The 19,933-nt window shown below is 42.8% G+C and overlaps 2 protein-coding genes across 9 annotated transcripts in view; one reads left to right on the forward strand and one right to left on the reverse strand.

The window, feature by feature from the left end:
- The window catches only part of GABARAPL2 (GABA type A receptor associated protein like 2), a 625,498-nt gene that overhangs the window by 422,864 nt on the left and 182,701 nt on the right, over window positions 1–19,933 (forward strand). The window lies entirely within an intron of this gene.
- Window positions 1–19,933, reverse strand: part of CFDP1 (craniofacial development protein 1) — a 934,470-nt gene that overhangs the window by 96,151 nt on the left and 818,386 nt on the right. For all 3 annotated transcript variants that reach the window (XM_050772784.1, XM_050772785.1, XM_050772783.1), the window contains one exon: window positions 10,071–10,190. In XM_050772784.1, the coding sequence (XP_050628741.1) occupies window positions 10,071–10,190 (120 nt within the window). The remainder of the gene's footprint in view (window positions 1–10,070; window positions 10,191–19,933) is intronic.

Here is a 19,933-nt window from a genome sequence, read left to right on the forward strand (position 1 = left end):
GAAAAAATTTAAGTGGTGGGACTACAGGTCATTGTTACTTTCTTATTTGTAATTAAAAAAAAAAAAAAACTGAAAACAACAAGAGTTTTTGTATCCCAAAGAAAAAAATGAGAGAAGAAAAATCATTTCTCATTTTCTAAGCACAATGGTAGAGTTGAAAAAAATAAATTCTAGGCCGGGCGCGGTGGCTCAAGCCTGTAATCCCAGCACTTTGGGAGGCCGAGATGGGCGGATCACGAGGTCAGGAGATCGAGACCATGCTGGCTAACACGGTGAAACCCCGTCTCTACTAAAAATACAAAAAAATTAGCTGGGCGAGGTGGCGGGCGCCTGTAGTCCCAGCTACTTGGGAGGCTGAGGCAGGAGAATGGCGTGAACCCAGGAGGCGGAGCTTGCAGTGAGCTGAGATCCGGCCACTGCACTCCAGCCTGGGCGACAGAGCCAGACTCCGTCTCAAAAAAAAAAAAAAAAAAAAAAAAAAAAAAGAAAAAAAAAAGAAAAAAATAAATTCTAATAAAAGAAAAAAAATAGAAACTGCAGAGTACATAAAAATCTCATACCAAGAGACTAATCTAATTAGGCAAAGAAAAATGTACAACACTCTTTCACCCAATCTTAAGAATGCTGCTTAATGCTTCCTGGGATCTTGGCCAAGACGAGCTATCTTTTCAGGTGGAATTCTGCCCTCTAGTGTACACGAAAAGAAGTTAAAGTCCTATGAAACAATAATAAATTACTGTTTTAAAGTTAACCAAAATATTTTCACTTCATTCCTAGAGTACCATAATCATCTTCTTAAATGAAGGTCTTCCTTTTCTTGTTCCCAAATCAATTTATATTATCATACTAAGTAAACTGTATGACTATCGTAACTTCACATACCTATTCTATTCTTCCCTACACTTCCAAGAAGCACCTAAAGCATTTAACTGACTCATTTTTCTCACCAAGACAATTTGGCACAACCAAGGGTACAGGAATATGACAAAATAAAGTTTTAAAAGTCTGTGATCCTAGCAAACCACCATGGCACATGTATTCCTATGTAACAAACCTGCACGTTCTGTACATGTATCCCGGAACTTAAAGTAAGATTTAAAAAAAAAAAAAAAAAAGTTTGTGATCCTGATAGACATCTGGGTCTTAAAATCACAGATGTTTGAAACTTATTGGCACTATAATTTGAGGCTAAGAGCAAAGGAAAAAGGCTGCTGTGTGTAATAAAGTTTATCTCTTCACAGAATTTTCTAAGAACACTAGAATTTATTTAACTCCAGGCAACCTTGAAAATCACTATAGATAATTCCTAGGTTCAGAGTATTTGCTGTAGGTATTCAATCCAAACTGACAGAGGTTATGTCATCCTGGTGACCATAAATGAAAAAAGTTTTTGCTTTGAAAACTTTTTGGGCCGGGCGCGGTGGCTCAAGCCTGTAATCCAGCACTTTGGGAGGCCGAGACGGGCGGATCACGAGGTCAGGAGATCGAGACCATCCTGGCTAACACGGTGAAACCCCGTCTCTACTAAAAAAAAAAATACAGAAAACTAGCCGGGCGAGGTGGCGGGCGCCTGTAGTCCAGCTACTTGGGAGGCTGGGGCAGGAGAATGGTGTGAACCCGGGAGGCGGAGCTTGCAGTGAGCTGAGATCCGGCCACTGCACTCCAGCCTGGGCGACAGAGCGAGACTCCACCTCAAAAAGAAAACTTTTTGGCCGGGCACAGTGGCTCACGCCTGTAATCCCAGCACTTTGGGAGGCCGAGGCAAGTGGACTGCTTGAGGTCAAGAGTTTGAGACCAGCCTGGCCAACATGGTGAAATTCCGTCTCTACTAAAAATACAACAATTAGTTGGGCATGGTGGCGGGCGCCTGTAACTCCAGCTACTTGGGAGGCTGAGGCAAGAGAATAACTTGAACTTGGGAGATGAAGGCTGCAGTGAGCCGAGATCCCGACACTGCACTCCAGCCTGGGCAACAGAGCGAGACTCCATCTCAAAAAAAAAAAAGAGAAACCTTTTCTACGTTTGGAGTCTCATTTAGATGCTCAGATTGGCAAGGACTTTATTTCATGATCCGAATTGTCAGATATCCTCTTCCCTCCCAAAAGGATATCACTAGACTCTCCATTCATACTTATCTCAGTTACTAGTTTAGCCTGGAATAAGAGCTTTGAATCAACAATGTGAATGAAATTGCCTTTAAAAGATTCAAAATACTCCAGATATTCATGGGAAAATCTTTAAAAAATTATTTTCCTTATTCAATTCCTATTTACTCTGTACCTGCAATACCTATAAAGGCTTATTTTAAAACAAATCAAGAATAAGTTAAAAACAAATGAAGCAGGGTATTAATATCCACTGAAGAACATGAAGGCGAGCTAGGTACAGGGTATTCTTACTTCTACACAAACCACATCATTCTGGAGTCGATAAGTAAGATAACAACAGTACCACCAGAGCTGCTAAAATCAATCATTTCCATTGTCACCACTAGTTTCTGTAACATCCTATTAAAAGCTATCTCTAGCTAGTCCTATCCTGGAACAAATGATCACTAGAAGAAATGCACTTGACACAAGCTGGACAAAGATACTCCTACCTGGCTCTCCATCAACATATAAGTTGCCCACAACGTAGGATTCACACCTCAGTAGGAGATGATTACCCTCTAGAAACAGTAATAGCCACTATTCCCCACATCACATCTTGTCCACAGCTTCACTGTTGCTGCTGACAGGTATCAATGTACAAACACACTGGAACTCTTTTTTTTAATGTGCTAGGCCTTCACTTTCTTGAGACAGGAATGAAACAAAAGTATAGAAAATGGTTATATTAATGAGGAAAAGCTTACAAAGGAAAAGGGGAGAAACAGTCCTCTCACTTTCTTCAAAAATAACAAAATAGCTTTCAAAGAGTCCCTCACCAGTTTTGAAACTGAGGAGAGATTCTTTTTAACAACAACAACAACAACAAAATCTATCAGGAGGATAAGAAAGAGCAGTGGCAATGGTAAAGTGGCTGAGAGCCCAGGCTTTGGTCTCAAATAGATTTGGGCTGAAATCCAAGCTCGACCAATCATCAACTATGTAACTTCAACAAGTGAAGGGTGCCTCTCTGAACCTCAGTGTCCTGATCTGTGAAATGGGCACAAAGTTAGTGCCTACATCTTGGAATGTTTATGTGGGTTAAGTGAAATAATACATGTAAAACATTTAGAATTGTGCCTTAAATGTGGTGAAGCAGTCAATAAATAGGAGTTATTTATTCTTTCAAAAAGGGTAAAGAATATTTAACCCGCAGTCTGAGAAGATAGTAGGTTTGGTATTTAATCCAGAGAACAAATTGTTTCCAAAAGGAAATTAACATAGTCATCAAAGGGAAACATGTTACCCTAGAGTGGGAAAAACAGTTGCCTACAGGAACCATGCAGGTAATATAAATGAGTAAAGCCACTGAGTAGGGACCACAAAAGGGCAAATCTCATCTACTCTGTGCCAACCCAGTGTTACCATAGGTGAAGAGGGAAGGTAGTGGCAGAAATTTTCATTTCTCAAGAAAAGCCAGTAATCCAGATTTTTATGTCAACTTTCTAGAGTTTAAAATATTGGCCAAATGAGGAGACCGGGAGAGATCACACCATTAGCTGCTCAGACAGGAAGACTCTGCTCAAAAACCAAAGATTGCTGGTGACTGATTACATACACTGAATTTTGGCAAACCACAATGGTCAGCATTACTGTCTTCTCAGTCCTTAGTCTGGGTCTTGTATCTTCAGGATGGTACTGTGAGGGATTCTGTGTCTTCTATCTTTGGGGAAAACATTGCTACACTGATATCACCTATGATGTTGTTTGAAACTCAAAATGAAGGCCTTCTTTTTTTTTCACTCCATAGATCAAGAAGGCTAAAACTACACGGGAAAATGATATCTTTCCCTCTTAAGTTATATTGCTTTAGGTCATTCTCAATCTATAAAGAGGCAGCTAAACAGCAGGCCCTTAATTAAACAAGTCAATGCCTAAGGGTAGGATTACAAATTTTAATGACACTGATGGTGGCCTGCTGTTGGAATAAAGTAAATAGTAAATGTTGGCTTGAAAATAGATAGCAAATGTGGGGTTGAAGCCTGGCCAGCCAGATACCAGCAAATGTTGAGAAAACTGGATGCAAGTAGCTAACAGTACTGGTAGTAAGGACTGCGGAGTGAGGGAAGAGGCGGATCAAGAGCATGGAATGACAAGACCATGAGAATTTAGACACACTAAGCTTTGTGCTTTACTACCAAATGTAGGAGAGTAATTTTTGTAGTCTCATTCCTGCCTCTAATTAAAATTGGGCTTATTCCATTCCCAAAACATAAACTTTGGCTTTTTATAGCCTAAGCAGTGTGCTATTTTAAACACATGGAGGAAATGCATTTTCAGTTATAAACATTTGCTCCTCTAAATCTGTTCTTATTTCTGAATCTGTGCTTATGTTAGCAAAAGATGTGGGACAGGATGTTTTACTCTCCTGCTCTGGTTTTCCTATATTGCTTAAATCTGTTTAGAGGAAAATAAACAAATAAAGTGTTTCTTTAGGACAATTTCTATAAACTGAAGCAGCTCCCAAAATGAAAAAAACTCTGTGGGAAAAAAATTTGACTGCATTAAGATAATTTTCTTTTAATATACTAGATTATTCCTGTAGATCCTTCCCTTGAAAAGACTTTCTATACCCTGCATGTGGAGTGTGTTGACAGATACTAATATTTACACTGATAAAATGTGCCCACTCAGTTACCCTAGATCAGCTGATTTCCTCTTGGCCCCGTCTTTTCCCAAGCACAATTGTAATTGTAAAGCTTTCTGAGATGCATTTCATAAAAATGAGCATACCAACCTTGAAGGTCATTCTGGATTTACTCGGAAATCCAAGGTTCACAGTATCATACTTAAACGTGTACATTTTAATGTACAACTCTGAAGACTTTTACTCAGGCACTTGGCAGACATATCCTTGTAATGTGTTATGTTCCATCAGGGCTTTCAAAGAAACTGATTTTGGTCAAATTTCACTTTACCCTGTTTATAAGGGAGTCAGCATTCTTTACTGAAAAATATTTCACTTGTATAGCTCCTGAGATAGCTCCCGGTTGGCCCCTAGACTCTATACCCTTCCCCACATGGCTCTCTGCTCTAGGAGCTGTTCTGTAAGGACGGCCTGATGAAGACTCTCCTTAAACCAAACTTTAGTCAGACTCCAATGAGCCTTCTTCTCAACCAAGGCTTGAAATTGGCCCCTGCCCTTGCTGGGCCTGCACGGCCCAGTTTTAGAAATAATTCTGCGCTAAGTCAGTTTAGAGAGAATCCCCTACCCTTGATATCTGATCACACTAGACTGCCTTGAGCAAGAATACCCCTATCCTTGATGTCTCTTAGTAATTTTCCATCCACTGACCACCTGCCTCCCGATTCTGCTAAAAATCCCCAGCTGTTTTTGCTGTATTCAGAGTTGAGCCCTCTCTCTACCCTAGAGATAGTCTTGACACCCATTGCAATAGTTCTGGATAAAGTGTTCTCACAGTTTCAACAAGTGTTGGAATATTCTTTAATAAGTCTCAGAGGGCAATGGAGCTCCCTAAGAGGCTGCAGAGAGAGAAGAAACAGATCTGGGTATTTATTCCCTTGGCTTCCCTCTGGGGGAAGTCCATTACTGAACAGAAGGTCTCAGCTCCTGTCAGGAGGTCCATTCTACCTAACCCTGTCTTCCCCTGCCATTAACTGTTCCCATTCTTGCCCTTTCAGGCCTAGGGTAGTAATAGAGTCTCATTATTACCAGCCCCAGGGAGGCCACACCAATATTTGTATCCCCATGGTTTTCCACCACTTTGTGAGTTATTAAACTCTCCTCAAAGTACTGTATTTGAGAATGCCATCTGTTTCCTGCTGGATCTCCCTAATACAGATATCATCTCAGCAGATTTCTTATTCTAAAAAGGCTATTAGCTCTAAGAAAGGCAGGCACAGATGTGACAAGCAGTGAGATTTCTATATGAGTGACTTAAATAAGCTGATTTTAAGCTGCCATTTCTCCATTCTCTAGTTATTTTTATAATTATAGTAGCAGAGTATTTTCTGAAACATATAGTTTCCAAGTAGAATCTCTAAGCATCAACAGGGATTATTTTAAGAAGAAATATCCAAGGAAACTAGAAGTAAAAACTGTGTTATCGCCGGGCGCGGTGGCTCAAGCCTGTAATCCCAGCACTTTGGGAGGCCGAGACGGGCGGATCACAGGGTCAGGAGATCGAGACCACCCTGGCTAACACGGTGAAACCCCTTCTCTACTAAAAAATACAAAAAACTAGCCGGGCGAGGTGGCGGGCGCCTGTAGTCCCAGCTACTCGGGAGGCTGAGGCGGGAGAATGGCGTAAACCCGGGAGGCGGAGCTTGCAGTGAGCTGAGATCCGGCCACTGCACTCCAGCCTGGGGGACAGAGCGAGACTCCGTCTCAAAAAAAAAACAAAAAAAAAAACAAAAAAAAAACTGTGTTAGCTAAAACTAACCAGAAACCTAAGAAGAGCTTCTTTGCCTTTATTTCCAGCTGGTGGTTATATCCAGCGGTAACGTTCATAGTAATACTTTTAATAAGTGCAAGAAACACCTTAATAATACCACATACAAACCTGGCAACTCTTAATCACCTGCTGAAGGCTAATTCCATACATAGTCTAGAGCAGTATTTGTCAAATTCAGGTTGTAGTTGATTGTGAAATCAATTCAGCAGGTCCTAACAGTTTTTTAAATGACACCTCTATACACAATAATGTAAAACAGAAAATCAGAGCATATTATACATAGTAAGCATAAATATTTCACCAAATTTTTATCTCACCTTTTTACATACCTATTTTTATAGGTGTACAAGGGCATAATGTAAAATGTATTCCTCATGATGGGTGGCAGTCAAGAAAGTTTGAAAGCTACTGGTCTGGGCGGCCAGTCGTGGTGGCTCACACCCGTAATGCCAGCACTTTGGGAGGCCGAGGTCAGGAGTTCAAGACCAGCCTGGCCAACATGGTGAAACCCCGTCTCTACTAAAATTACAAAAATTAGCCGGGCATGGTGGCGGGCGCCTGCAATCCCAGCTACTCGGGAGGCTGAGGCAGGGAACTGCTTGAACCCAGGAGGTGAAGGTTGCAGTGAGCTGAGATCCTGCCACTGCACTCCAGCCTGGACGACAGAGCAAGACTCTGCCTCGAAAAAAAAGTAAATAAATAAAGGTACTGGTCTGAAGAGAACCCCCTTCAAACAATACAATAAATATAAAGCTAAAAACATGTTTCAGCCTACAGCTTCAAATTTTAAAAATCCGAATCTTTATTAAAAATACAGCTTGCTGGATGGGCGCAGTGGCTCAGGCCTGTAATGCCAGCACTTTGGGAGGTCGGGGGAGGGGGGAAATGGATCACGAAGTCAGGAGTTCGAGACCAGCCTGGTCAACATAGTGAAACCCCATCTCTACTAAAAATACACAAAATTAGCCAGGCATGGCGGCGCGCACCTGTAATCCCAGCTACTCGGCGGAAGGCTGAGGCAGGAGAATCACCTGAACCCGGGAGGCAGAGGTTGCAGTGAGCCAAGATCGCACCATTGTACTCCAGTCCAGGCGACGGTGTAAGATTCCAATTCAAAAAAACAAAAAATAAATACAGCTTGTTGCCAAACATAAGCATATCAGTAACTGAAATAAAAGTTCTATAAAACAGTATTTATTTATTTATTTATTTTTCTTTTGAGATAAGGTCTCCCTCTGTCACCTAGGCGGGAGTGCAGTGGTGCAATCTCAGCTCACTTCAACCTCTGCCTCCTGGGTTCAAGCGATTCTGCTGCCTCGGCCTCCCAGGCAGCTGGGATTATGGGTAAGTGCCACCAACGCCCAGCTAATTTTTGTATTTTGAGTAGGCATGGGGTTTCACCATGTTGGCCAGGCTGGAAAACAGTATTTACTCTTACTACATGTGATGTGCTCTGATATTTTCTCTTAATTGATGATTCCAAACCACAGTGTACAAAGTACTTGCCTAGAGTATTAACAGGGCAGGTCTGTAGAATTCTGTTCTGCATCTGCCTTCATCTGATTTTATGTCATTTCTATTGTGGTAGCAAGCAATCAAATCCTCTTCCTCCTTAGGTTTCTGTGTAACTACTACATGACTTCTGCTCAGTGGGAGAGAAATATCTTGAGTATGAAGCAGATAAAGATGTAACAGTTGAGGAACTAGCCCCATCCACATGTCCTGGCATTCAGTGCCATGGTACATGCTGAGAGCAGCATCTTACTGCAGGTACCTGCAGCTCCCAGCCTGAGGACATAGGGCAAGGAATGTGTGGAAGCAGCTCTGAGCCAATGTCCGATGAGCAGTGGAGGTTAAACATTCCACCCTCCTCAGCCCTCACTGTGTTCTTTCCAATCTCTAAGTTTCCCAGCAGGAATGAGTGCCAGCCACAACTAGCAGTCACCTGCTTGATAACTCAACATTTACTGGCTTCTTTCCTCTCTTGTACCTCTCTACTGGGGCTTCCTGGAATCACCTCTCATATAAACGACACGCACTTAAACCTTTATCTCAGGGTCTATTTCTGGGTATATGCAACCTAAGAGAGTACACTAGTATAATTCTGTTGTTTAGAGCCAGGGCTGCAAAGATGGGGAGGGCCCACCCTAAAAAAGCTCACGCTCCAATAGGAAAATCAACGCTCTTTTTAAAAATGTGGGGCCGGGCGCCGTGGCTCACGCCTGTAATCCCAGCACTTTGGGAGGCCAAGGCGGGCAGATCACGAGGTCAGGAGATCAAGACCATCCTGGCTAACATGGTGAAACCTAATCTCTACTGAAAATAAGCTGGGTGTGGGGGCCTGCCACCACACTCGGGAGGCTGAGGCAGAAGAATGGCATGAACCCAGGAGGCAAAGCTTGCAGTAAGCCAAGATTGCACCACTGCACTCCAGCCTGGGCGACAGAGCAAGACTCCACCTCAAAAAAAAAAAAAAAAAAGAAGTGAAACAAAACTTCACTGCTCATAGCAATGACAGGTATGCTCAAGGAGGGAAGGAAGAGGGGACAGTATCTGACTGAAGGGCCACAGAAGCCGCAGTGCAGGAGACTGCAGAACTCCCTACAGGAGTCAGATGGGTAGTCAGGGCTATCCATAGTATGGGTCTATGTTCACTTCCCTGTGGTAAGTCTTAAAGCCTCTCTGATTTAGTGTAATACTTTACTTCTCACATTTAGGTTAAGAAAATAATTTTTACTTCTTCCAAAAAGAAATAATTCTAGCCTTCAGGTAAAAATAACTCAAGTAATATGAAAAATATGAAAGGAGAAAAATGATTAAGTTCCTGACAATGTGTTAAGAAAATTATTTGTAAATCATCTTTGATCTTTTTATGTTCCTCTGAAATCATAGACGATGGGAGTGAGTGTTCAACCCAAATCTTCATGAAAAGTTCTAAAGAAGGCTGATATTTTCATTTGAAAAGCATTATTTTTAAATGTAAAGTTTACATGTTCAGCTTTGTGTTCAATCCTATAAACCAGGACTTCTTTAAGGCTGGCAACAAATAAGAAAGCTACAGCTAATTTTCTCCCTTCTTTTTTTTTTTTTTTTTTTTTTAAGAGACAGGATCTCTCTCTGTCACCCAGGCTGGAGTGCAGTGGCACAATCACGGCTCACTGCAGCCTCAACCTTCTGGGCTCAAGTGATCTTCCTGCTTCAGCCTCCACAGTAGCTGGGACAAAGGTGCAAGCCACCATGCCCAGCTAATTTTTTTTCTAAGAGACAGGGTCTTAATGTATTGCCCAGGCTAATCACAAATTCCTGGGCTCAAGCAATCCTCCTGAGAAAGTTATGGCTAATTTTCCTTTGCATCTTCCATTCTGGTAAACATTGCAGCAAAGGCAAAGCAGCATCATAACTCTCTCTCTCTCAGGCAAGAAGTTTGATCTGCAGCGAAAGCAAGTATTTGCACTGAAAGCTTCTCCAACATGCCAAGTACATCAGGGACTGAGACTCAAATACTCACCCTGACCCAGCAGGGAGTGACGGCAGAGCTGAAGGGACATTAGCTGGTGGTTTTTCTTTCTCATTCTGCTTGAAGAAGGATTTGGCCTCTTTAGATGTAGCATCCACTTCCTTAGTCACCCTGTGCCAAGGAAAAAGACATCAAGCTTACAAGAATAAAGACAAAGAAACAAGCTAGAAAAGGAAATAAAGACAACTAGAAAAAGATCCACTGGGCTTTCAATAAATTCTGGATGCTCAGCGTTATGATAAAAGTTTACTACAATAACTTTCAATAAAGACATTTTCCCGGCTGGGTGCAGTGGCTCACGCCTGTAATCCCAGTACTTTGCGAGGCCGAGGCAGGCGGATCATGAGGTCAAGAGATCGAGACCATCCTGGCCAACATGGTGAAACATAGTCTCTACTAAAAATACAAAAATTAGCTGGGCGTGGTGGTGGGAGCCTGCAGTCCCAGTTACTAGGGAGGCTGAGGCAGGAGAATCACTTGAACCCAGGATGCAGAGGTTGCAGTGAGCCAAGATTGCGCCACTGCACTCCAGCCCTGGCAACAGAGTGACACTCCGTCTCAAAAAAAAAAAAAAAAAAAGGAAGAACAAAGCAATATACAACCATAAATTTAAAGGGAAAACTTTGCAGTGGAGACATCTGACAAACTCCACCTTGCCAAATGATTAAAGCTAACATCAGTAATACATCAGCAATACATTGATATATGAGATAAGAAGGGCAAGTCCCCTCTCTGGTGGTCTCTCCAACATCCGTAACCTCATTCTAATGCGAAATCACGAAGCAAACCCAAATGAAGAGACATTCTACAAAATACCTGACCAGCACTTTCCAAAGGCAATATCATGAAAAATATAGGCTGAGAAACTGTCATGGGACGGGAGGAGACCAAGGAGACATGACAATTAACTAAAGGTGGAAAATGGGTTTGGGTCCTGGAACACAAATGATTATTAGTGGAAAAACTGTCAAAATCTGAAGTCTATCGTTTAGTTAATGGCACTGTACCAATGTTAATTTCTTTCTTTTTTAGAGACAAGGTCTCGCTCACTATGTTGCCCAGGCTGGAGTGCAGTGGTGATTCACAGGAGTGATCACAGCACACTGCAACTTCAAACTTCTGGCCTCAAGCATTCTTTCCTCCTCAATCTCCAAAATAGTCGGGACTGCAGGTGTGAACCATGCTTGGCTCCCAACCTCTGCCTCCTGGGTTCAAGCAATTCTCCTGCCTCAGCCTCCCAAGTAGCAGTGAGCCGAGATCATGCCATTGCACTCTAGCCTGGGCGACAGAGCAAGGCGCCATCTCAAAAAAAAAAAAGACACTTTCCCTCACTAAAATTAACAAATGAAACAACAATGTGTATAAATTGTATCTCCCTAAAACAGCCCAAAGATGAAACAAAATCCCTTAAAACTGGCTAAATTAGCAATAATTTGGGAATGGACAAAAGCAACATGTCTGAGAATTTTGTCTAATTTCAAATCTGAAACAATTATCTTCATTAAAACTGAGTCCTAAAGGATCAAATAAAGGTATTTATGGTACCTGAGAATTCAGATAAAGAGAGAAGGAGAAATGTCTAATCTCTGCCTAGGCTTTCAAGGTTAACAAAAACACCTGAGGAATGTTGTTTAAATGTAGTCTATCTCCCCTCCATGACTTCTCAGCATGAAATACACTGCAGCAGTCAATACTAAATCTCCATGCTGGGTTACTGACGTGAAGGCTGAAAAACGCCCTCACACTGCACCCCACATGCAGATTAGCACTCAGACTTAAAGGTCCAGTGAAAGCTGAGATGGGGAGATGGAATATTGGGAATGTGGGTGATAGAACTGGGAAATAATGCCTAGGCTGGCACTATTTCAAGGAGAAAAATAAGAGTTTAAGAAAAAAAAAAAGAGGCCACCAGGCGCGGTGGCTGATGCCTGTAATCCCAGCACTTTGGGAGGCCAAGGCAGGCGGAACATGAGGTCAGGAATTCGAGACTAGCGTGGCCAACATGGTGAAACCCTGTCTCTACTAAAAATACAAAAAATTAACTGGGCGTGGTGGCAGGCGCCTGTAATTCCAGCTACTTGGGAGGCTGAGGCAGGAGAACTGCTTGAATCCAGGAGGTGGAGGTTGTAGTGAGCTGAGACCACGCCACTGCACTCCAGCCTGGGCAACAGAGCGAGACTCTGTCTCAAAAATAAATAAATAAATAGAGAAGACTCTGCAGAAGACTCTTATTTTATATCCAAAACAACCCAAAGATGAAACAAAATCCCTTAAAATTGGTTAAAGTAGCAATAATTTGAGAATGGACGAAAGCAACATGACTGAGAATTTTGTCTAATTTCAAATCTGAAAAAATTATCTTCACTAAAACTGAGTCCTAACAGCTCAAATAAAGTGTATTTATGGTACCTGAGAATTCAGATAAAGAGAGAAGGAGAAATGTTTAATCCCTGCCTAGGCTTTCCAGGTTAACAAAAACACCTGAGGAATTTTGTTTAAATGCAGTCTATTATGGCCAGCAGCGGTGGCCTCTTTTGTAGCCCTCTGATAAGTTTTTTCTTGTTTTTTTTTTTTTTTTTTGTTTGTTTTTGTTTGATACGGAGTCTTGCTCTGTCTCCTAGGCTGGAATGCAGTGATGCGATCTAGGCTCACTGCAACCTCCACCTCCTGGGTTCACGCCATTCTTCTGTCTCAGCCTCCCAAGTAGCTGGGATTACATGTGCCTGCCACCACGCCTGGCTAATTTTTTTGTATTTTTAGTAGAAACGGGATTTCACCGTGTTAGCCAGGATGGTCTTGATCTTCTGACCTCGTGATCCACCTGCCTAGGCCTCCCAAAGTGCTGGGATTACAGGCGTGAGCCACCGCACCCAGCATTTTTTTGTTTTAAAACCAGGTCAGGTACAGTGGCTCATGCCTGTAATACCAGCACTTTGGGATGTGCTATAATAGTGAGCCCAGGGCCAGGCACGGTGGCTCACGACTGTAATTCCGGCACTTTGGGAGGCCGAAGTGGGCAGATCATTTGAGGTCAGGAGTTCAAGACCAGCCTGGCCAACATGATGAAACCCCATCTCTACTAAAAATACAAAAATTAACTGGGTGGTGCGTGCCTGTAATCCCAGTTACTTAGGAGGCTGAATCGCTTGAACCTGGGAGGCAGAGCTGGCAGTGAGCTGAGACAGCATCACTGCACTCTAGCCTGGACAACACAGCAAAACTTCGTCTCAAAAAGAAAAAAACAGGCTGGGTGCAGTGGCTCACGCCTGTAATCCCAGCACTTTGGGAGGTCAAGGCGGGCAGATCATGAAGTCAGGAGTTCAAGACCAGCCTGGCCAACATGGTGAAACCCTGTCTTTACTAAAAAAAGTACAAAAAATTAGCCAGGCATAGTGGCAGGTGCCTGTAATCCCAACTACTCGGGAGGCTGAGGCAGGAGAACCACATGAACCCGGGAGGCAGAGGCTGCAGTGAGCCGAGATCCCACCACTGCACTCCAACCCAGGCGACAGAGTGACACTACATCTCAAATAAATAAATAAATAAAAATAAAAGGACAAAATCAAAACAAAACAAAAAAAATACTTCCCTACTCCACTGATGCTGAGCTTGGATACATGACTTGCTTCAAAGGCCAATGAAGTATTAGCTGATCTGAGAGGAAGAGAAGTTTAAACATGTTTGTGCTGTTTCTCCTGCCCCTTGAATTCGTCCCTTGAGTCATAAGGAGAATGAATATACCTCAACTAGCTGCTGGTCCAAAATGGCAGAAAGACATGCTGCAGACCTGAATCCAACAAACAAGCAGCTTGGAGCTGAGCTGAGCCGAGTCTAAATCACTCAATCTCAGATACTTAGAGGAACACAGGCAACAAGTAAACGCTTATCATTGTATATCACTGAGTTTTGGAATGGTGTGCCACACAGCACTAGTGTAGCAAGAGCTGAATGACACATTTACATTTTGTGAGTAAGAAAACCGAAATATAAGGTTATGTTACTTATTCGAGGCTATCCTGAGATTAAGCAGCAATGCTAGAGAGAACCCTATAGCAGATAGTATATTCCAAAGATGGTTGCCACAAATTTCCCATCCCCACATGCTCTTCCAGAAATCTGATACTACCCCAGTTAGAGGGGGAGTCTGTGTCATCACCCCTTGACAGTGAATGGGCTTTCGTGGCTGTCTCAACTCAAAGAGTTCTGTGGAAGTGGCACGACATGACTTCTGAGGCTAGCGAATAAAAGATGATATAGTTTCCACCTGGCACGCTCTGTCTGTCTGTCCCTGTCTCAGTCTTTCTCAAGAATGTACCTTTGAAACTCCAAGCTACCACAAAACAAGTCTGGTTACTCTGCAGCCACTATGTTGGAGAGATCATATAGGAAGATCACACAGAGACAAGACGTCTGAGAAGCCTGTACCAACCCCCAGGTGTTTGACCTAGCTCTGGCATCAGACATGGGAGTAAGGAAACTTGTGAAGTGGTTCCATACTTAGCCACTATCTGATTACAACTGTACAACAGACCCCGAGTAAGAACGGCCTAGCTGAGCCCAGCTACCCCTGGAATCAAGAGAAATTAAAATAAAACAATTAGGCCGGGCGCGGTGGCTCAAGCCTGTAATCCCAGCACTTTGGGAGGCCGAGACGGGTGGATCACGAGGTCAGGAGATCGAGACCATCCTGGCTAACACGGTGAAACCCCATCTCTACTGAAAATGCGAAAAACTAGCCGGGCGAGGTGGCGGGCGCCTGTAGTCCCAGCTACTCGGGAGGCTGAGGCAGGAGAATGGCGTAAACCTGGGAGGCGGAGCTTGCAGTGAGCTGCGATCCGGTCACTGCACTGCAGCCTGGGTGACAGAGCGAGACTCCGTCTCAAAAAAATAAAAAATAAAAAATAAAAAAAATAAAACAATTATTTTTTAAAGTCACTAAATTTTGAGGTGCTTTCTTACACTGTTTTAAAAATTACAAAATAAACCCACATCCAAATCTCCGGCTTAATGCAGTGTTCCAGAGTACTAAACTAGAAAGGGTACCTTTAAATTTCCTTGCTCTGGGTAGAATCTGGGGCAGACCAGCTAATGAAGAACAAGCAGAAGCTGCCACTTACATATAGTAATCTGAACACATGCTTTATTCCAATCCTGCCAAAACCCTACTAAATAGTGGCAAGTTTAAAAAGATGAAACTACACAAGGATAATGAGAAGAAATGTAACAGAAAAGGGATGTCAATAGAATTTTCTTCTTTTTTTATGTTTTAAAGACAGGGTCTCACCATGTTGCCTGGGCTGGATTCAAACTCCTGGGCTCAAGCGGTCCTCCTGCCTTGGCCTCCCAGTGCTGGGATTACAGGCGTGATCCACCGTGCCCAGTCCAAATTTTCTGACAGTAGAAAGCAGCCAGGTGCAGTAGCTCGGGCCTGTAATTCCAGCACTTTGGGAGGCCAAGGGCGGGAGGATTACCTGAGCCCTGGGCAACACGGCAAGACCCTGTCTCTACAAAAATTTTTTAAAAATCGGCCGGGTGCAGTGGCTCATGCCTGTAATCCCAGCACTTTGGGAAGCTGAGGTGGGCGGATCACCTGAGGTCAGGAGTTCGAGATCAGCCTGATCAACATGGAGAAACCCTGTCTCCACTAAAAATACAAAATTATCCAGGCCACCGTGGTGGCACATGCCTGTAATCCCAGCTGCTTGGGAGGCTGAGGCAGGAGAATCGCTTGAACCCAGGAGGCGGAGGTTGCAGTGAGCCGAGATTGTGCCACTGCACTCCAGCCTGGGCAACAAGAGCAAAACTTCATCTCAAAAAAAAAAAAAAAAATTTGCCAGGCATCATGGTGTGCACCTGTAGTCTCAGCTGCCTGGGAGGCTGAAGCAAGAAGATCGCTTGAAGCCAGGAGTTCAAGGTTACAGTTGGCTATTATCGTGGTACTATATATAGCCTGGGCAACGGAGTGAGACCCTGTCTCAAAAAAAAAAAAAAAAAAAAAAAAAAAAAAGAAAGTAGAAAGCAAGTAGACAAGTAATAACTAGATTTGGTTTTTGTTTTCTCTGATCTCCTAAGCCTATAGCCATGTGGAATGGCCAAAAACAGGCAAGCCAATGTGTACTACTGTACCCTAGAAAGGCTCATTAAATTGAGATACCAGGAACCTTTCGAGGTAGAGGAAAGGAATAGGGCTAAAACCAGTTAGAATTCTCCATCAGGAGCAACTAGGTCCCAGATCTCCTTCAGCAGCACCTCATACCATAGGCTACTGCTCTACCCCATCCCCAATTCAGCAGAACCCATTACTCTGGAGAAATGAAAATCACAGAAGTTCCAGACTCAAAAGGCATGGCTGAAGTCCATTCTGAAAACAGAGGAACTACATGAAAATCTATGTATTCATGCTTCCTTTGCCAGAGCAACCCTGAAGCCTAGGTGTTCTATACAATTGAGTTACAAGATAGAGTGCTACCCACCTCACACTGGACTTTACACCAGTAAGAAATAATGTACTGTATTATGCTACTGACTTGCTGAGTTTGTTACCTCAGCCTAGCCTGCCCTGGCCTGTCATATCAATTCTACCAATATGAGTTTCACAAAAACAGAAAATACGGGGAAGTTAAAAACAATAAAAGAAAACGTCCTAGAAGTGAAGGATGAGCTTCCATAAAAAGAGCCATAGAACAATGGATGCAGCCAATTTAAAAGCATCCGGCTGGACGTGGTGGCTCACACCTGTAATCCCAACACTTTGGGAGGCCGAGGTGGGCGGATCATGAGGTCAGGAGTTCCAGACCAGCCTGGCAACATGGTGAAATCCTGTCTCTATTAAAACATACAAAAATTGGCTGGGCACGGTGGCTCACGCCTGTAATCTCAGCACTTTGGGAGACCAAGGCAGGTGGATCATGAGGTCAGGAGATCGAGACCATCCTGACTAATACGGTGAAACCCTGTCTCTACTAAAAATATAAAATATTATCCGGGCGTGGTGGTGGGTGCCTATAGTCCCAGGTACTGGGGACGGTGAGGCAGGAGTATGGCGTGAACCAGGAAGGTGGAGCTTACAGTGAGCCGAGATCATGCCACTGCACTCCAGCCTGAGCAATAGAGCAACACTCCGTCTCAAAAATAAACAAACAAACAAAAATTAGCTGGGCGTGGTGGAAGGCACCTGTAATCCCAGGTTCTCGGGAGGCTAAGCCAGGAGATGTGTTTGAACCCGGAAGGCAGTTGTTGCAGTAAGCTGAGATCGTGCCATTGCACTCCAGTCTGGGTGTGACAGGGTGCGACTCTGTCTCAAAAAAATAAAAAATAAAAAGATTCACATCAAGGCAAATCACTGTGAAGTTTTAGAATGTCAGTGATAGAGAAGATGAAATCCAATGACCTAAGTGATAGCTTAAGGAAAAGTAGCCTCTATGTAATTCATGTTTGGTTTTGTTTTTTACTACCTTTATAGAAATGACAAACCTGGAAGAGTCACCTAAGACAATCAGGTCAACATTTTCTGAAAAGTGACCTAGCTCCAAGCACTGTTAGATGTTGAACATATAAAAAAATACAGCATAACCTTTGTTTTTAAGGAGCTCACAGTTCAGCAGAACAGTCAACCATGAAAGCAGGTCATGGTAATACATGATATATAGTAAGTGGCATAAAAACAGCATGGAAAAAGTATAAACTGTGGGAATATCTCTTATAATTTCTTAGTGCCAAAGTCCCATCTATATTCACTAGGAAACACTGGTATATTTATCTCAGGAACTTCAGTAATTGACACCAAGTAATACTAGCAGATGCTACTATTACTAGTATTGCTAGTATGCCTAGAACAACTCCACTTTTAACAAGCAATAAGGGATTCAACTATCAAAATATCTTCACAGTTATTTTATAACTGTGAACACTTAAATTATTATAGACCACCTCTAATGCACAAGAGGGAACCCTGACAGGAAAAGGCCTATTATTAGCAATAGTTAATTCAAGTGTTCTCAGCAGAAATTCCATTTTAACTTTATTTTCTCTTACTCAGAACTTCCTGAAAGTCTTTATTTGGGCAGAAACTTTCCATGACTGGCTTTTTCCAAAAGGTGAATCATTTAGGAAAGTCTGAGCTAACTGGCTCAGCTAGTTGTGTGATAGGGCAGAATACAAAATACTATATTCCCCCATTCCCCTAGGTTAATAAGCTAAACATTTTTCAAGTGGGGACAAAAACAAAACGAAAAGACCAAAGCCCAAAATTTAACATTAAAATACAGTTAGAAAACCCAAGACTAACTTTGTGCTAACACTACCTTACACTTAGACCTACAAATTCCTTCCATCATCACTAGCTCTTCTCACATTTCTTAAAGATGTAGTAATGTTCTTAACTTGATACAGACACAAAAATAATTACATGAAGAAATTAAAACGTATGCTCAAATCCATACAACAAATTTGTATCTGGTTATCAATGAAAAGTCAGATCTCGTAAGTCCCCTCATGAGAATTCCTTATAATGCCTAAATTTAAGTGTAAATAAGTTAAAAAAAAAAAAAAAATCCTGTCAACATGCCCACTATTAACAGGAATTTTTTTTTTTTTTTTTTTTTTTTTTTTGAGATGGAGTCTCGTGCTGTCACCCAGGCTGGAGTGCAATGGCGCGATCCCGGCTCACTGCAAGCTCCGCCTCCCGGGTTCACGCCATTCTCCTGCCTCAGCCTCCTGAGTAGCTGGGACTACAGGCACCCGCCACCGCGCCCGGCTAATTTTTGTATTTTTAGTAGAGATGGGGTTTCACCGTGGTCTCGATCTCCTGACCTTGTGATCCGCCCGCCTCGGCCTCCCAAAGTGCTGGGATTACAGGGGTAAGCCACCGCGCCCGGCCGGTTTTTGTTTTCTTTAGGGGAAGGGAGTTACAGAACTTTCACTTTTCATGTTATATATCTCTGTAACGTATGAATTTTAAAGTAATAAGCATGCATCATTTTGAAATATAATGTAATTTATATGAAAAAACGTGCTTCCATACTCATTTGTTTTTTTATAGACATGGTGCTGCCCTCTCCTGGCAAATTATGAAAACAGCCAACTCCCTGAATACCCATCAAATACATTTAAAATTACCATCCACTTGTTTTCAAACCTGAAATAGGAAATTTATGGCACAAAACTATCTTAATATTTATTAACAAGTCCACAACATTTAATTTGACTGAAAATTTATGACTTTTTTTTGAGACAGGGTCTCACTCTGTCACCCAGGCTGGAGTTCAGTGGCACGATCTTGGCACACAGCAACCTCTGCCTCCTGGTCTCAAGGGATCCTTCTACTTCAGCCTCCCGAGTAGGTGAGACTATAGACACACACCACTTTTGTACAAATGGAGTTTCTCCACGTTGCCCAGGCTGGTTTTCAACTACTGGACTCAAGCAATCCTCCTTTCCTTAGCCTCCCAAAGCGCTGGGATTACAGGCATGTGCCTCTGCGCCCAGCCTAGTGACTTCTTACAGCAACAGTTATTCACCAGCTTTTTGTACACTCTGTGTGAGCGCCACTGGTGAAGTTATAAATAAATATTTCTTAGATAGTCTACATAACACATAGAAAATAATTCAAGCCAAAAAAGACTTAACTTCAAAAAAACTTTTAAACCTATATTCCTAATGGTACATTAATATACTTTCTAGGCCGGGCGCGGTGGCTCAAGCCTGTAATCCCAGCACTTTGGGAGGCCGAGGCGGGCGGATCACAAGGTCAGGAGATCGAGACCACAGTGAAACCCCGTCTCTACTAAAAATACAAAAAATTAGCCGGGCGCGGTGGCGGGCGCCTGTAGTCCCAGCTACTCAGGAGGCTGAGG

The sequence above is a fragment of the Macaca thibetana genome, chromosome 20 (assembly GCF_024542745.1).
Source record: "Macaca thibetana thibetana isolate TM-01 chromosome 20, ASM2454274v1, whole genome shotgun sequence".
NCBI lineage: Eukaryota > Metazoa > Chordata > Mammalia > Primates > Cercopithecidae > Macaca > Macaca thibetana.